Source organism: Rhinatrema bivittatum, chromosome 2 (assembly GCF_901001135.1).
Source record: "Rhinatrema bivittatum chromosome 2, aRhiBiv1.1, whole genome shotgun sequence".
In the NCBI taxonomy this organism is placed as follows: Eukaryota; Metazoa; Chordata; class Amphibia; order Gymnophiona; family Rhinatrematidae; genus Rhinatrema; species Rhinatrema bivittatum.
In genome coordinates this window covers 240,804,642-240,821,930 of record NC_042616.1, presented here as the reverse complement: position 1 = coordinate 240,821,930, position 17,289 = coordinate 240,804,642, and the positions used below count along the sequence as shown (strand labels likewise).

The 17,289-nt window shown below is 50.7% G+C and overlaps 1 protein-coding gene across 1 annotated transcript in view; it reads left to right on the top strand.

Moving 5' to 3' along the window:
- Nucleotides 1-17,289, top strand: part of DNAJC13 (DnaJ heat shock protein family (Hsp40) member C13) — a 701,712-nt gene that overhangs the window by 570,141 nt on the left and 114,282 nt on the right. Inside the window, 1 exon segment of the mRNA XM_029587070.1 lies at nucleotides 16,925-17,094. Coding sequence (XP_029442930.1) covers nucleotides 16,925-17,094 — 170 coding nt within the window.

Here is a 17,289-nt window from a genome sequence, read left to right as displayed (position 1 = left end):
GGAGGGAACTTCCCAACCCCTTAATTGGAGTGGACTGGGAGAGAACTGGGGAAGGCCCCGATGCGTCACCGCATAAGTGCATTTGTTTTCTCCCCCTTGCGCATGCTGACCTGGCATTTTATAACATGCGAGCGCACCGGGTAGCGCATGCACATGGACACGTGCGTACAATGTTTTAATATCTGCCCCTTAGTGTATCACTTAATGGCAGTTAGTGGTACCAACACTTTGGACCAGCCAAGATTACATAAATGAGAATAGCCCAATCTTTTATAATCATTGGTCTCCTAAGCAATTTTTAGAAAATATTTTGTGTTGGATTTAAACTTTTTTTGAGAATATGAAATCCATTGACACTTATCTTTGAAATAAGGCCTTAAATGTACTTATTCCCCCAAGCCCAACACAGCTCATGTTTCAATATCCTCCTTTTTGCATATAGGGAAAAATAATACATATAGGGAATGTATAAAGGGAAAAATAACCCATGCTATAGTTACACAATGTTAGGTTCCATATTAGGTGCTACAACCCAAGAAAGAGATCTAGGCGTCATAGTGGCTAGCACATTGAAATCGTCGGTTCAGTGTGCTGCGGCAGTCAAAAAAGCAAACAATGTTGGGAATTATTAGAAAGGGAATGGTGAATAAAACGGAAAATGTCATACCTCTGTATCGCTCCATGGCGAGACCGCACCTTGAATACTGTGTACAATTCTGGTCGCCGCATCTCAAAAAAGATATAATTGCGATGGAGAAGGTACAGAGAGGCTACCAAAATGATAAGGGGAATGGAACAGCTCCCCTATGAGGAAAGACTAAAGAGGTTAGGACTTTTCAGCTTGGAGAAGAGACGGTTGAGGGGGGATATGATAGAGGTGTTTAAAATCATGAGAGTTCTAGAACAGGTAGATGTGAATCGATTATTTACTCTTTCGGATAGTAGAAAGACTAGGGGGCACTCCATGAAATTAGCATGTGGCACATTTACAACTAATCGGAGAAAGTTCTTTTTTACTCAATGCACAATTAAACTCTGGAATTTGTTGCCAGAGGATGTGGTTAGTACAGTTAGTATAGCTGTGTTTAAAAAAGGATTGGATAAGTTCTTGGAGGAGAAGGCCCTTACTTGCTATTAATTAAGTTGACTTAGAAAATAGCCACTGCTATTACTAGCAGCGGTAACATGAAATAGACTTAGTTTTTGGGTACTTGCCAGGTTCTTATGGCCTGGATTGGCCACTGTTGGAAACAGGATGCTGGGCTTGATGGACCCTTGGTCTGACCCAGTATGGCATGTTCTTATGTTCTTCTTATGTTTATCGGGGCAATTTTATTATGGCAAAGAATCAGAATAATTTAAACTAGAAAGATAGAAATTCAGAGGTAGATTTTAAGAGGAGCCGCACGTCCATGTGCACACAGTTCCTGGGCTGCGCATACATGGACGAACCAATTTTATATTATGTGCACTGCCCAGACCTGGCCCCTAGCCCACCCCTTTTCAAGGCCTGGCACTTGTGCATGTATTGGAACTTATGTCCATGGCTGCACCCTTTTGAAAATGCATGCGGCACACGGAGGGCACAGCCACGTGCATAAGTCTCCGATTTTTACGCACGCAGCCCTTTGAAAATTCGCTCATCAGTTTTAACTGCCAGATCTAAAAAAACTGAAAATATTTGAATTTGAATTCCAAAGATATGTGTCAAAGAATGTCCAATCTTTCTTCTAATAGAAAATTTTATAGTAATGAGCAGTTAATTACAGCGTCCATCTCTTGAATCTGCCATCTTTTTTGCTATGTATACTGAGCAGCTTCTTGCAAAACTACCAATTGCCTCACAGTACTCCTCATTGAGGATTAGTTAGAATACATAATGTTATAAATCACCAATACATCAATTTGACACGAGGGGTCTTAGATCTGTAGCCCCTCCTCCCCCCCCCCCCCCCCCCCCCCTTCCCCTCACCTGCAGCCTGCCAGCACAACATATTGCAGGGCTGGGTAAAGGACAGCTGCTTCTGCTAGAGGAAAATAGCACGTGGGGAGAGAATTTTTATTTCTACTTGGGATGGAGTGATTTCCTCCCTCACATGACTGGAGATCCCACTTCCTACCCCCAGCTCCTCAAACAAAGGCATTTACTTTTCCTAGCGTGTAGCAGATGGACTCAAAACAAATGGGTATTGTGTGATCGTGCTAGCAGTTGGAGACTGATCTGACGTCAGCACGGGTACATATACCCCCACTGGAAGTGTAGCTATTCAGTAATTTCCGTCTCCAAAGCAGTTTGAAGCTACCCCATGCTCGCTGAGCGTGTTTCCAAATTCTAACGACTAAATTCATAGAAGAAGCTACTGAAGACGAGCCCCGCACTCCTGTGGTGATACCAGGCGGTCACTCACCCAGTTGAGTTTCCCGAGCTGACTTCCGTGGTCCCTCGGAGGTAAGAGCCTCAGTCCGGTGGCCGGTTCGCGGCAGGGACCCAGCCCCCGAGTGAGAAGGGCTCGGGCGCGGCTTGGCCCCCGAGCGAGACGAGTTCGGGCGCGGCCTAGAGGCAGCCTCGGTCCCGGCGAGGACTTGGCCCCCGAGCAAGACGAGTTCGGGCGCAGCCTAGAGGCAGCGGGTGCACTTCCTTAAGTGCGGCGGTGAAGGTATTCCCCTCTCCCCCCGCAGCCGGAGACCGCCCGGGTCGCAGCCGGGAAGCGCCGAAGACAAGGTAAGGCGTACATCTTTACTTGGTCTCCGAGGAAGTGTGGACTAACTGGGCCTGCCTACGAGGCCGCCCGCCTGGGAGGTCGGCATTTTGCCTGCCTACTCATCTTTTCCAAATTAAGCACACCTTGCATGTTGTTAGCGCTCACGATAGGCGCACGTGGTTAGCACACGCGATAGGCGCACGTGGTTAGCGCACGCGATAGGCGCACGTGGTTAGCGCACGCGATAGGCGCACGTGGTTAGTTATTAGCACACGCTGCTCGGATACGCGCACTTTCTAAGACGCCCGTTTATAGACGCACATTAATAAGACATTTATAAGACGCCCGTGTATAGGCGCACATTTATAAGACGCCCGTTCTAGGCGCAGGCTGTTAAGCGCACGTATTAGGCGCACATCGTTGGGCGACGCCGCATTTCAGGCAAATGGAGCATAAGAACGCCCATGCGTCCGCAGAGCCGGCACCTCCAGAATCAGGTATGAACGCTCTAAACCTCTGCTCAGCATGCAACCTCAGAGCCACACAGAACGAGGAAGCAGACTCACTATATGCCCAATGTGAGGAAGCCATGGGAGCTCCAGGACAAGACCGGCCCCAGCCCAGAGGTTCCTCAGGGGCCACGCCGGACTTCGCAGGCCGCTGCGAGCAGCCAGGGAACCTGAGAGACCTGGTACCCCTGCGGCCAGATCCGGCTTCGCTTTCCTGGGTGGAATTATTTAAGGGGATTCACGCCTTTGTCCAGATGCAGTCTGCTCCTCGAATGGGTCCTCCCGTTCTGGCTGATCCGGTCCCTGGACCCTCGAGACCTAGGCGCAGCCACTCACCACCCGACAGCCCCGATTATGGGGATTCGGATTATTCCCAGGTAAGTGAGGAACCCCCCGAGGAGGGTGCACTTCCCTCGGCGATAGACCATATCAAACCATCAGACACTTCTTTCGGAAAGAAGATCTGCCAGGCCTGGTCTCACAATGCTTATCGGAGCTGGCCATTCCGGGCCAGGACCCCCCAGGGGGACCCTGTACAGAATCCCCTGCTAGAGGGCCTGCGCCAAACGGCTCACCATTTCCCCCTACTACTAGCAGCACAGCAGCTAATCGAGCTGGAATGGAAGGCACCGGAGGCCTCATTCAAAGGGGGTCGGGCATGTACCCTCTGGATCCGGCGTCCAAGGAGCTGCTGGCGTGCCCCAGGGTAGACGCCATAGTTAGCGCAATTGTGAAGCGCACCACCATTCCGGTGGAGGGGGGAGCGGCCCTCAAGGATACACATGACCGATGCATGGACACCATTCTGAAGCAAGCTTTTGAGGTAGCAGCCCTGTCCCTTCGAATCGCGACTTGCTGCACCGTGGAGACGCGCTCCTGTTTCACAGGCAAAAAACAACACCCCGGGAGAAGACATGGAATCAGCTCTCGCATTTCTCACTGACGCAGCCTCCGACCTCGTCCATACGGCAGCCAAGGGAGTGTCCTCCTCAGTGGCAGCCAGGAGACAGCTTTGGCTACGCAATTGGGCGGCCGACGCGTCCTCCAAGACACGACTCACAAGAATGCCCTTTAAGGGTTCCCTACTGTTCGGCAGCGACCTCGAGAACTGGGCTACTAAATGGGGTGCCTCTCCATTGCCCCGTCTACCAGAAGACAGGTCGAGGAGGAGCCAGCGTTCTGTTTCCAGACCAGCCAGAGGTAGAACCTCGCAGCGCTTCAACCCTTACAGGTCTCGCTATCAAGCACCTCGTTCTCAGGCCAGGAATCAGCCCTTTCGGGCTAAGCACACCAAGAAGAGAACGGGCCCAGGTTCTGGCCCCGGCCGTAACCCACAATGACAATCAACCGACCCATCCGAGGGTAGCAGCCATAGGGGGCAGGCTAACACTCTTCTACCACAGGTGGGTCGAGATCACTTCGGACCAGTGGGTCCTCGCCATCATCCGGGAAGGATATTACCTGGATTACTTTCGGCTTCCGCCGAACAAGTTTGTGGAATCTCCTTGTTCGCCACTCAAGACAGTGGCACTAGAAGTGGCCTTACAGAGGCTCCTGGCCCTAAAAGCCATAATCCCAGTACCTGCGGAAGAGGTAACTTCTGGGCATTATTCCATTTATTTCATAGTACCCAAGAAGGAGGGCACCTTCAGGCCCGTCCTGGACCTCAAGTCAGTCAATCGACACCTACGGGTCCCCAGCTTTCGCATGGAAACTCTACGGTCTGTCAAGAATTCAGTACAGCCAGGGGAGTTTCTTACCTCAATCAGTTTTCTTCATCCAACCCCCCCCCCCCCCCCCCCCCATCCACCATCTGAATACACCACCACGCCAACAGACCGCAAAATTAGACTACTTCGAAACCACCTCTTCTCTCGAAGTGGAAAATATCCTGAAAAAAATCAAACCCTCCTCTCATCCCCTAGACTCCATCCCTTCCAACCTCCTCATATCAATTCCAAATACTATTGCTAAGCCTATTGCAAAAATCATCAACTGTTCTTTAACACAAGGACTAGTGCCTGATTAACTAAAACAAGCTATCTTGAAACCTCTCCTAAAAAAACCCAACCTGTCAACTTCTGATCCAGCAAATTTCCGCCCCATTGCCCATCTTCCCTTCATCGCCAAGATTATGGAGAAAATAGTTAATAAACAACTCACTGAATTCCTGGAGGATAATAAGATCCTAGCACCTTCACAATATGGTTTTCGTAAATCTCTAAACACGGAATCACTTCTGATCTCACTTACCAATTCCATCATTGTAAACATGGACAAAAAACAAGCGCACCTACTGATTTTACTTGATCTTTCAGCTGCCTTTGATACAGTCAATCATTCAATTTTGCTAGACCGACTTGCAAATATTGGCATCTCTGGTTCTGCACTGGACTGGTTCCGTTCATTCCTTAGCAATAGATCATTCAAGGTTAAAATCAATAATAAACAATCACACCCAATTAGTTCCAACTTGGGTGTTCCACAGGGTTCGGCTCTTTCACCAACCCTCTTCAACATATACCTGCTTCCTCTCTGCCTCCTCCTCACCAATCTGAAAATCAAGCATTACATATACGCGGATGATATCCAAATTCTCATCCCTATCAAGGAATCGTTGCAAAAATCCCTTATTTTTTGGGACAGTTGTTTCCAGGAAATCAGCTCACTCCTCTTTAAGCTTAATCTAATCATCAACAAAGACAAGACCAAATTCCTTATCTCTCAAGATGAAAACTTCCTCACTAAGGAGACAGCTTATCACCCAGATGATCAGCATCAGGTCAATAACCATTCTCTACCTACCTTCCCTTCAACATTGCAAGATAACATCAAAAACACCTCTCACGTAAGAGATCTAGGCATCCTCTTGGACAACCAGCTGAACTTCAAAAAGTTTGTCAACAATACAACGAAAGAGTGCTTTTTCAAATTACAAGTCCTTAAAAGGCTTAAACCTCTCCTGCACTTCTATGACTTCCGCTTGGTTCTGCAATCAGTCATACTCACCAAAATTGATTACTGTAACTCCTTGTTGCAAGGGCTCCCGGCTGTCACCATTAAACCTCTACAGATGTTACAGAACTCGGCTGCCAGGATCTTAACAAACTCAAAAAAGAGGGATCATATCACACCCATCCTTTACAACCTTCATTGGCTCCCCATCAAACATAGAATCCTCTACAAAGTCCTGACCATCATGCACAAAACTCTACACAACCTTGCCCCACTCGATCTCTCCATCCAGGTTCGCCCTAATATCTCCACTAGACCTATGAGAAGAGCATACCAAGGCACCCTCTTCGTCCCTCATGCTAAAACATCTTTAAGGAACAGGGCCTTTTCTACCGCAGGTCCCAGTCAATGGAACACTCTCCCTCCAGACCTCCGACAGGACCCCTGCCCCATCTCCTTCAAGAAACAACTAAAAACATGGTTATTCAACCTCGCGTTTCCAGAACCTTCATTCTAACTAATCAAAGTCCCTCTATTTATTTTTTATCTCAACACCTCCATGCTCATTTCTCTCCACTAGTATGGTTTAGTTTGTTATTAATCCTCTCTCATTTTTCTCTCTTTTTCTCTAACTCTTGTTCCCTAGAAGAGACCCTCAGATACCCTTTTAATCTTACCTTGCTTATCTTTCCTCTATTCCTTATCCCCTTCTTAACTTCTTACTGCCCACTTCCTAATGGATCCTTTGCACAACTTATTGGATTGTTTCACGTATTGTGACCTTTATCAATATGTAATTTCTAATTGTTTTTAAACTGTTCAGTTAACTATCTGACTATGTTACCCTAAGTTTTTCGTTTTACATTCATGGTTCCTTGTATCGCCTTTTTGGCATGTTCTTTGTTCTTTGTAAACCGGTTTGATTTGTATCTAATGCAAGAAGATCGGTATATAAAAACTAAAAATAAATAAATAAATAAACCTCCCTAGATCTGTCGGAAGCCTACCTGCATATCCCAATCCATCGGGATCACCAGCGCTATTTACGCTTCAAAGTCCTGAATCAGCACTTCCAGTTCCGGGCTTTACCCTTCGGGTTGGCCACTGCACCGCGGATCTTTACCAAGGTAATAGTAGTAGTGGTGGCGGCACTCAGGAAGGAAGGAATCCTCATCCATCCCTACCTGGACGATTGGCTGATCAGGGCAAAGTCACCGGAGGAGAGTCACCGGGCAACCAACAGAGTTATAGCTCTTCTGGAAAGCCTAGGATGAGTAGTCAACATAAAGAAGAGTTCCCTACAGCCATCCCAGTTGCTGGAATACCTAGGGGTCCAATTCGACACCCAAGACAACAAGGTCAGTCTGACCTCCAAGAGACAGTCAAAACTCCGGAATCATCTGCAGGTCCTGCTGAGAGCCAGCCAGCCCACAGCTCGAGATTACCTACAAGTCCTCGGCCTCATGGCATCCACTCTGGAAGTGGTGCCTTGGGCGCGGGCTCATATGAGACCATTGCAACGCGCCCTTCTATCTCAATGGAGTCCACGATCGCGGAACTACGCCATACACCTACCTCTGCTGGCCAGAGTGCGGACTCAGCTACGGTGGTGGTTACAGCCCGGCCACATGAGCCGGGGGTCGAGAATGACCTCCCCAACCTGGATTCTGCTCACCACAGATGCCAGCCTGAACGGATGGGAGCACACTGCAAGGAACTCACCGCCCAAGGGCGGTGGACCAGAGAAGAGTCAAGGTGGAACATCAACCGACTAGAGGCACAGGCAGTCAGGCTTGCGTGCCTGCGATTTGCCCACAGACTTAGCGACAGAGCGGTCAGAGTGATGTCAGACAACGCCACCACAGTGGCATACATCAATCGACAGAGGGGAACCAGAAGCCAACAAGTGTCCCTAGAAATAACTCCCCTGATGATTTGGGCGGAAGCAAATCTCCAGGACATCTCCGCCGTCCACATTGCCGGGAAGGACAACACGACGGCAGACTTCTTCAGCAGAGAAAGCCTAAACCCGGGGGAGTGGCAACTGTCACCCACAGTTTTTCAGATAATTGTGAATCGATGGGGGACGCCAGCCATGGACCTACTAGCGGACAGGTCCAGCGCTCAAGTTCCCAGATATTTCAGCCGCAGGCGAGATCCTCGGGCTCAGGGGATCGATGCCCTGGTACAACCGTGACCTCAGGGGATCCTGCTGTACGCCTTTCCTCCATGGCCCCTGCTGGGCGCCATTGTTCACAGGATTCAGAAACACAGAGGCCTAGTTCTTCTAGTGGCCCCGGACTGGCCAAGAAGACCCTGGTACGCAGACATGAGAAGACTACTGGCAGGGAACCCTCTACCTCTGCCTCCTCACAGGGACCTGCTGCAGCAAGGTCCCATCCTCCACGAGGATCCGGCTCAATTCTCTCTTACGGTCTGGCCATTGAGAGGGCTCGACTGAAGAAACGGGGATACTCGGAGCTGGTTATAGATACGCTCCTTCGAGCACGCAAATTCTCCACCTCACTAACATATATCAGGATCTGGAGAGTTTTTGAAGCTTGGTGCGACTCTCACAGCACCAATTCACATACCGCTAAGATTCCTATCATTTTGGACTTCCTACAAGATGGGCTTCAGAAGGGTCTGTCCCTCAGCTCCATCAAGGTACAGGTAGCAGCGCTGTCTTGCTACGGTCCCAGACGTGACGGCAAATCCATTGCCAAGCACCCAGACGTTTCACGTTTCCTGAAAGGAGTTAAACACATTCGCCCGCCACTGAAGTGTGACCAGTGCCCTTGTGGAACCTCAACCCTAGTATTGGAATTTCTAGCGGGATCAGCCTTCAGGCCCCTTCGAGGCCTGTCTCTCCGTTTGTTAACCTTGAAGATGGTGTTCTTGCTGGCTGTGTGTTCAGCACGCCGCATCTCAGAGCTACAAGCACTATCCTGTCGTGATCATTTCTCAGAATCACTCCAGAGGCTATCCATTTTCGCACAGTTCCATCCTTTTTACCCAAGGTGGTTTCACAATTTCACCTCAACCAAACCATATCCTTGCCAACCACGGAAGGTTTGAAGAAATCGGAAGAAGGTCGAATGCTACGTCATCTCGACATCGGCAGACTGCTGTGCAGATACTTGGAAATGTCAGAAGCAGTACGAAAGACGGACCACCTGTTCGTCCTGCACAGCGGGAAGAAGCAAGGGGAAGTGGCCTCACGGCCGACCATCGCCCGCTGGATTAAAGAAGTTATCAAGGCAGCCTACGTAGAAGCAGGAAAACCACCACCTCTACAGGTCAAGGCTCATTCTACCAGAGCACAATCAGCCTCCTGTGCAGAAGCTAAGCTGCTGTCGCCTGCAGAGATATGCAAAGCGGCGACGTGGTCCTCCCTCCATACCTTCTCCAGGTTCTACCGTCTGGACGTCCAGGCCAGGGAGGACACAGCATTTGCGAGGGCGATCCTACACGGTCCTCGGGCAGCCTCCCGCCCAGTCCGGGAGTAGCTTTTGTACATCCCATTTGTTTTGAGTCCATCTGCTACACGCTAGGAAATGTTGAGATTACTTCCCTGATAATCTCCTTTTCCTTAGTGTATGCAGATGGACTCAGCATCCCGCCCAGCTGCCGGTATACATGGGGATTTGCTGACTCACGGTAAGCCATGTTTTGCTTATAATAGGGCTTCCACCCTGCCGGGTGTCAACACCTTCCGGTTGAGAACTCTGGCGGTCTCCAGCTACCATCAATTGGTATGGGTAATCCTGCTGATTAATCGATCGGTCAGTCACACATATATCCATAAAGCTTTTGCTAGGAAGATTACTGAATAGCTACACTTCCTGTGGGGGTATATGTACCCGTGCTGACGTCAGATCCGTCTCCAACTGCTAGCACGAGCACACAATACCCATTTGTTTTGAGTCCATCTGCATACACTAAGGAAAAGGAGATTATCAGGTAAGTAATCTCAACAATTTCCCTGTATGTACCAGGATCAGTCCAGACGGTGGGTTATGTCCCCCGTCCAGCAGATGGAGTCAGAACAAAAAGCTCGGGGGGAGGTCCTATATAACCTCACCTCCCTTAGCTCAATCTTCAGTATCTTCTGACTCCAGCAGATGTGAGCAGGGGACTGGTAGTCCCCAGCACAGGAGCTTAGGCTTCTAGATCTTGTTCTTACTGTGAGGGATCAAGTTAAAAAAAATAAAAAAAAGATATACGATAAAACAGGGCAGCTGAGTAAGCTGTTGCTGAGGGTGCAGGGGGAACTTGTGGGCAGGTCTGTTTCTTGTCTTTTCCCTCCTGTTTTCCCTTCCCTCTGTCCTTCTGGGCCGGTCAGGGTAAGTGTTGGCTTTTATTTTTGGTTGTTAAGGTTCCTTTCAGATACACTCGCCGGTCCTTTGGATTCGCGCCGGTTTGCGGGGGTGCATATCAGTGGTGCTGATCTTTCCCCCCCCCTCCCTCCCGCTGCTCGTCGCCAACCCGCGGCCTCGCGACGCACTATTCCCCGGGGCCGCTGGGAGGCCAGATTCCTCAGCGGCTCCTTCGGGTCATGGGAGGGGTTGGTCGCGCGCTCGGCCTGGCGGACACAGGGATTCCTGCTGTTGTTAGTTGCTCCTGCCTCTCCCCGGGCCTCGTGATGCCGCGTGCAGAGGCTTGTTCGGGCTGTGGCCGGCAAGAGAGCCAGCTGTCGCGCGAGGGACTTTGCGCGAGCTGTCTTCCCGCGGGGGAAGACAGCTCTAGTCCGTGAGATGGCACAGGAGCCCGCGGGGAGGACCGCGCGGCTCGCAAGCGGCAGGCCCCGTTCCCGCTGAGCGCGGGAACGGCGGCCATCTTGTTTTCGGATGACGATGCCAGCATGTCAGATCAGGAGACAGGGGGCCCGACCACAGCAGCGCCACCGGTTCTAGCGCCTTTTGGGGCACAGGAGTAGAGCCTTTCGGAGGGGGAGACCCCGGCTGGCCCTCCCCCGAGGGTGCCCACGTTTTCCCCGGAATTCGTGGTCCTCCTGCATAGGGCCTTTCTCCAGAGCAGCAGTCTGCCCCTGGATTTTCCCATGGGGCCTCCTCCCTCCAAATTGGTGCGCACGGTCTTCCCGCTGGGGGGCCCTCCCCACAGGACAGTGGTCAGCCAGCGGGCAAGCGGCCAGGTCCCTCTCGTGACCCGGCGGGGTCTACGCGGGGTTTACGCACTCCAGAGGAGGGACCTCTCTCGGATCCAGCCGGGGATGACCCCACCTTGGCGTCCCAGGTGGAGGGTGACGATCCGAGGGTGCTTCGTATTTTTCAGTCAGAAGAACTGGATGACCTGATTCCCCATATCCTGCAGGAGATGGACATCGATGCTCCTCCGGATCCGAACGCACCGGATCCCAAGGTCAGGAAAGGGGATCCGCTTCTTGCAGGCCTTCGGCCCATGTCTAAGGCCTTCCCTACGCATCCTACCTTCTTACAATTGATCTCTAGGGAGTGGGACACCCCAGAGGCTACGCTCAGGGTCAGTAGGGCGATGGAGAAGCTCTATCCCCTCCCGGTGGAGTTCCTGGAGCTGCTAAAGGTCCCGGCCGTGGATTCAGCAGTCTCAGCGGTCACAAAGCGTATGACCATTCCGGTGACGGGTGGCACGGCATTGAAGGACCTGCAGGACAGGAAGCTGGAGGTCTACCTTAAGAGGGTCTTCGAGGTCTCGGCGCTTGGGATGAGAGCAGCCATCTGTAGTTCCTTAGCACAGCGAGCAGGGCTGGTTGGGTGCAACAACTTCTCACTTCGCAGGACTTACCAGTGGCCGAGGCGCAGCAGGCGGACAGGTTGGAGGCCATGGTGGCGTATGGTGCAGATGCCCTGTATGACCTCCTCCGGGTCCTGGCTCGATAAATGGTGGGGGCGTTCTCGGCCCATCGCCTTCTGTGGCTCCGCAACTGGTCGGCAGATGCCTCGTCTAAGATCCGGCTAGGGTCGCTTCCATTTAAGGGCAAGTTCCTTTTCAGAGAAGATCTGGATCAAATCATCAAGTCCCTCAACGAGAATGCGGTGCACAAGCTCCCGGAGGATAGGCCCCGCTACGCAAGGTCGTTCAGTTTCTCCAGGAACCGGTCCCGGAACCAGCACCGGTCCCGATCTGCAAGACGACAGCAATCACCTCGGGCTCCTTCGTCTCGCTCTCATACCTGGAACCGGTCCTTTCGAGGGCGCAGGCCCGGTAAGGAGAGCCAAGGGTCGAGCACCGCTTCTAAATCAACACAATGATGCCAGGCCGACCCCCGAGCCGACTCCTAGGATAGGGGGCCGGCTTGCTCTCTTCTACGAAGAGTGGGTCCAGATTACGTCGGATCAATGGGTCCTGGATATCCTAAAACGCGTCTACATATTGGATTTTGCCCGCGCGCCCAGGGACAGGTTCCTCTTCTCCCCATGCGGGTCCCTCCTCAAGCGAAGGGCCGTGCAGCAGACCCTCGACCGCCTCCTCTCCCTGGGGGCGATAGTGCTGGTATCCGCCTCTGAACTGGGTCGGGGGCATTATTCCATCTATTTTGTGGTACCCAAGAAGGAAGGTACCTTCCGACCCATCCTGGATCTCAAGACCGTCAACCGGTCTCTCCGGGTTCCCCGCTTCCACATGGGAACTCTTCGCTCGGTATTGGCTGCGGTTCATCAAGGGGAGTTCCTCGCTTCCCAGGATCTCACGGAGGCCTACCTTCACATCCCGATCCACAGGGATTATCAACGTTTTCTGCGCTTCAAGGTTCTGGGTCAGCATTTTCAGTTTCGAGCTCTGCCCTTCGGGTTGGCGACGTCTCCGCGTGTTTTTATGAAGATAATGGTTGTAGTAGCCGCGGCGCTGCGTCGGGAAGGGATTCTGGTACATCCTTACCTGGACGATTGGCTCATTCACACAAAGTCGCGGACCCAGGCCTTACAAGCGGTGGATCGGGTGGTGCAACTGCTTCGTTCTTTGGGCTGGATCATCAACTACGGCAAGAGCAACCTGACTCCATCTCAGTTGTTGGATTTTCTGGGCGCGCGTTTCAACACGAAGGAGGGCAAGGTGTTCTTGCAGCAGGAGAGGGCGCAGATTCTTCACTTCGTGTTGCTCACGACTTCTACGGTGTGGGATTACCTACAGGTTCTGGGGACCATGGCTTCTACTATCGACCTGGTGCCGTGGGCCTTTGCGCACCTGCGTCCTCTCCAGAAGGCATTGCTGTCCCGGTGGAAGCCGGTGTCACAGGAATTCCAGTCGGTCCTTTCATTATCGACAGCCGCTCGTCTCAGTCTCCGCTGGTGGCTGGATCTTCAAAACTTGGCCAAGGGGGTGTACCTGGAGGTTCCGGACTGGGTGGTGGTAACCATGGATACCAGTCTCACCGGCTGGGGGAGCGGTCTGTCGGACGAGCTCCATCCAGGGCCTTTGGACGACGCAACAGGCACAGTGGCCCATCAACTGCTTGGAGACCAGAGCGGTCCGCCTGGCGTTGAGGGCCTTCCTACCGCTGGTTCGTCATTGGGCTGTTAGGATCCTCTCGGACAACGCGACCACGGTGGCCTACATCAATCGCCAGGGAGGCATGAGGAGTCAACAGGTCTCGTGGGAGGCGGACAGGTTGATGCAGTGGGCGGAACTTCATCTGACCCGCCTGGCGGCCTCCCACATTGCAGGCGTGGACAATGTACAGGTGGACTTCCTCAGCCGTCAGTGCTTAGACCCCAGGGAGTGGGAGCTCTCCGGGGAGGCCATGAGTTTGATCGTTCATCGATGGGGAATTCCTCACCTGGATCTCATGGCCACAGCAGGCAATGCAAAGGCTCCTCAATTCTTCAGTCGAACAAGAGAACATGGCGCAGAAGGGGTCGATGCCCTGGTTCTCCCGTGGCCCAAACAGATACTATTGTATCTTTTCCCTCTGTGGCCCCTGATGGGGAAAGTGATTTGGCGCATAGAGAACCATCAGGGGCCGGTAATCCTGGTAGCGCCGGAGTGGCCACGACGGCCGTGGTTCTCAGACCTCCTCAACCTGACAGAGGAGGACCCGGTACGTCTCGGTCACCTCCCGCGCCTTCTGCGGCAGGGTCCTATATTTTTCGAGGAGGCAGAACGCTTCTGTCTTGCGGCTTGGCTTTTGAGAGGCGTAAGTTGAGGTGCCGTGGCTATCCGGAGGTGGTGATTTCTACACTCTTATGGGCCCGTAAGACGTCCACTTCCGTTACGAATGTGCGGGTTTGGAAGGTTTTTGAGACTTGGTGCGCGTCACGTACCATTCCTCCGGCTCATGCCTCGGTACCTCAGATTCTTTCATTCCTACAGGACGGGCTGGACTTGGGACTCGCATATAACTCCATCAGGGTGCAGGTAGCGGCTTTAGGAGCTTTTCTTCATGACAGGCGTGATTCGTTACTCTCTTCCCACCCGGACATACTGTGTTTTCTCAGGCGGGTACAACATCTGAGGCCACCATCTAGGCCACCTTGTCCTTCTTGGAGTCTCAACTTGGTCCTCCGCGTCCTCAGTGGCTCACCTTTCGAGCCCCTTCAGGCGACCACCCTCAAGGATCTCACATTTAAGACCCTTTTTTCTCGTGGCGATCAGCTTGGCGCGTCGCATTTCCGAGCTACAAGCGTTGTCTTGTCAGGAGCCATACCTCCGTTTTACGGAGGAGGGGGTCTCCTTGTGCACGGTATCTTCGTTTCTCCCTAAGGTAGTTTCCGCTTTTCATCTCAATCAGTCGGTGGAATTGCCTTCCTTTTCCGCGGCGGAGTCCAGGGAGTTTCGTAGTCTGGATGTCAAGCGATGCTTGATGCGCTATTTGGAGTCCACCAATAAGTTCCGGCTTTTGGATCATCTGTTTGTTCTCTGGTCAGGACCTAAGAAGGGCCATATGGCGTCCAAGACCACTATCGCCAGATGGCTGAAGGGAGCGATTTCTTCCGCTTATCTCGCGGCTGGCCGGCCTCCACCGCTGGGGGTTAAAGCACACTCCCTTCGGTCCCAGGCCACGTCTTGGGCGGAGAGCACGTCTGTGTCCACGCAGGAGATCTGCAGAGCAGCCACTTGGAAGTCACGCCATACTTTTGCAAGGCACTATCGTTTGGACGTGCGTGCTCCAGTCTTTGGTTCCTTCGGTGATAGAGTCATTCGAGCAGGGCTGTTTTCGGCCCACCCGGAGTAGGGAAGCTTTGGTACATCCCACTGTCTGGACTGATCCTGGTACGTACAGGGAAAAGAAAATTATTCCTTACCTGCTAATTTTCGTTCCTGTAGTACCATGGATCAGTCCAGACACCTTCCCTGTTTGTCTGTTGGGGGTAGTTGGGGTTTTGCCCTGCTCGACTGTTCTTACGGTGCTACTTTGAGCTCCCTGGTGTTCCAGGAACTGTCACTTGTTTCATAGTTCTGTTTGTGCAAGTTCCCTCTGGGGTTAGTTGAGCTGCAGTTATGAATTTAGTTAAAAATTTGCCTAGAGGGCGTTCGTTTTACTTGATCCCTCCGTCTCTTTCTTCTTGGCTTTGTTAGTCTAGTTACTGAAGATTGAGCTAAGGGAGGTGAGGTTATATAGGACCTCCCCCCGAGCTTTTTGTTCTGACTCCATCTGCTGGACGGGGGACATAACCTACCATCTGGACTGATCCATGGTACTACAGAAACGAAAATTAGCAGGTAAGGAATAATTCTTATACTAGAGATATGCTTCGGGTTTTGCTATCGTGTCTGGCTTCGTTTCAGGGGGCCCCCCCTGCGGGAATTTCGTTTTTCCTGCGGTTCGGGGTTTTTTTTCCCGGGGGCCCCGATTTTCGGGTTAGTGCGCTAACCCGAAAAATGAATTTTTCAGAAAAAATTCATTTGTTTCTCAGTTTTCCTGAACCATACCGAATTAGGCAGTTTCGTTGAAATTACCTAAATCGGGAAAAACGAATGCACATCCCTACTGTATACCACCTAGTAAATGGTGATCTCGTCACAACACAATAGCGCAATGTTTCCCAACCTTTTCCTGGCAGCACAGCTAACCGGTCTGGTTGCTTGCACGTAGTGGTGGTGTACCACTTTTCTTCATATATTCCAGCTACTTCACATACATCCAATCCTCTTGAGAGAATGCAGTTCGTAGGAGCCTGAAAAAAAAGTGGGAAGCGCATTAGACAAGAGAAACAATAAATATGAGGAATGTATTTGAGTAGCCTTATGTATAACACTGTTTTCATCACTGTCATATACTGGTGAACTACAAACACTTTGAACGTGATAGTAACAGATTTATCATATGTGTACATTATGCATCTTTATATATGAATATATTTTTGGTTATATAGAAATATGTTTAGGAACAGTTAAAAATGACAGGTTATTATTTTGGCCTTTGTGTAGCATGACTTTGAGACTAGAACATTTATATGTGTTATGTACTACTAATTTATGTTTTATGGTGGTTTGATATGTGATAGTAAAAAGGTTTAAATTTCTTGTGCTCATTTCCTGATTGGGAATCCAAAGAGCAAAACCTAGAAGAAAACCTTGGTCTGTAAGCTGCAGTATTTCCCAAATAACTTTGTACTGAAGGGGTTAAAGGTTTCCCCCGTTTTGTGCCAGTAGGTAAAAACTTTCAGAAATTAGGCCCAGAATCTGATTTCATTAGCTATTTCATTTGGAAAAGCAGTGTGCAAAACTATTTCAAGGAACAGGCTCATCTTGTAAGAGCTCATATGAAGTAAATATATGAGGAAACTAAAACTTATGCTGCATGTTTTTCTGTCTTTATAGGTTAGGATTACACTGATGAAGTTTCTGCCTGGTGTCTTCATGGATGCCATGAGAGATAGTCCTGAAGCTGCTGTGCACATTTTTGAAGGGACACATGAAAATCCAGAGTTAATATGGAATGACAACTCCAGGGAGAAAGTCTCTACAACAGTTCGAGAAATGATGTTGGAGTAGGTAGAGAGATGTGTGCTTTTACTTTTCCCTTTATCAATGTTTACTATTTTAAGGAAAATCCATGCTTAATACAATTTAGTTATTTATGTAGTTTTCTATACCAGTATTCAAAATAACATCATATCGGTTTACAAAGAAAACAAATACAATAAAATCCATCAGTATAAAATAAAGCATGTACATCATACATA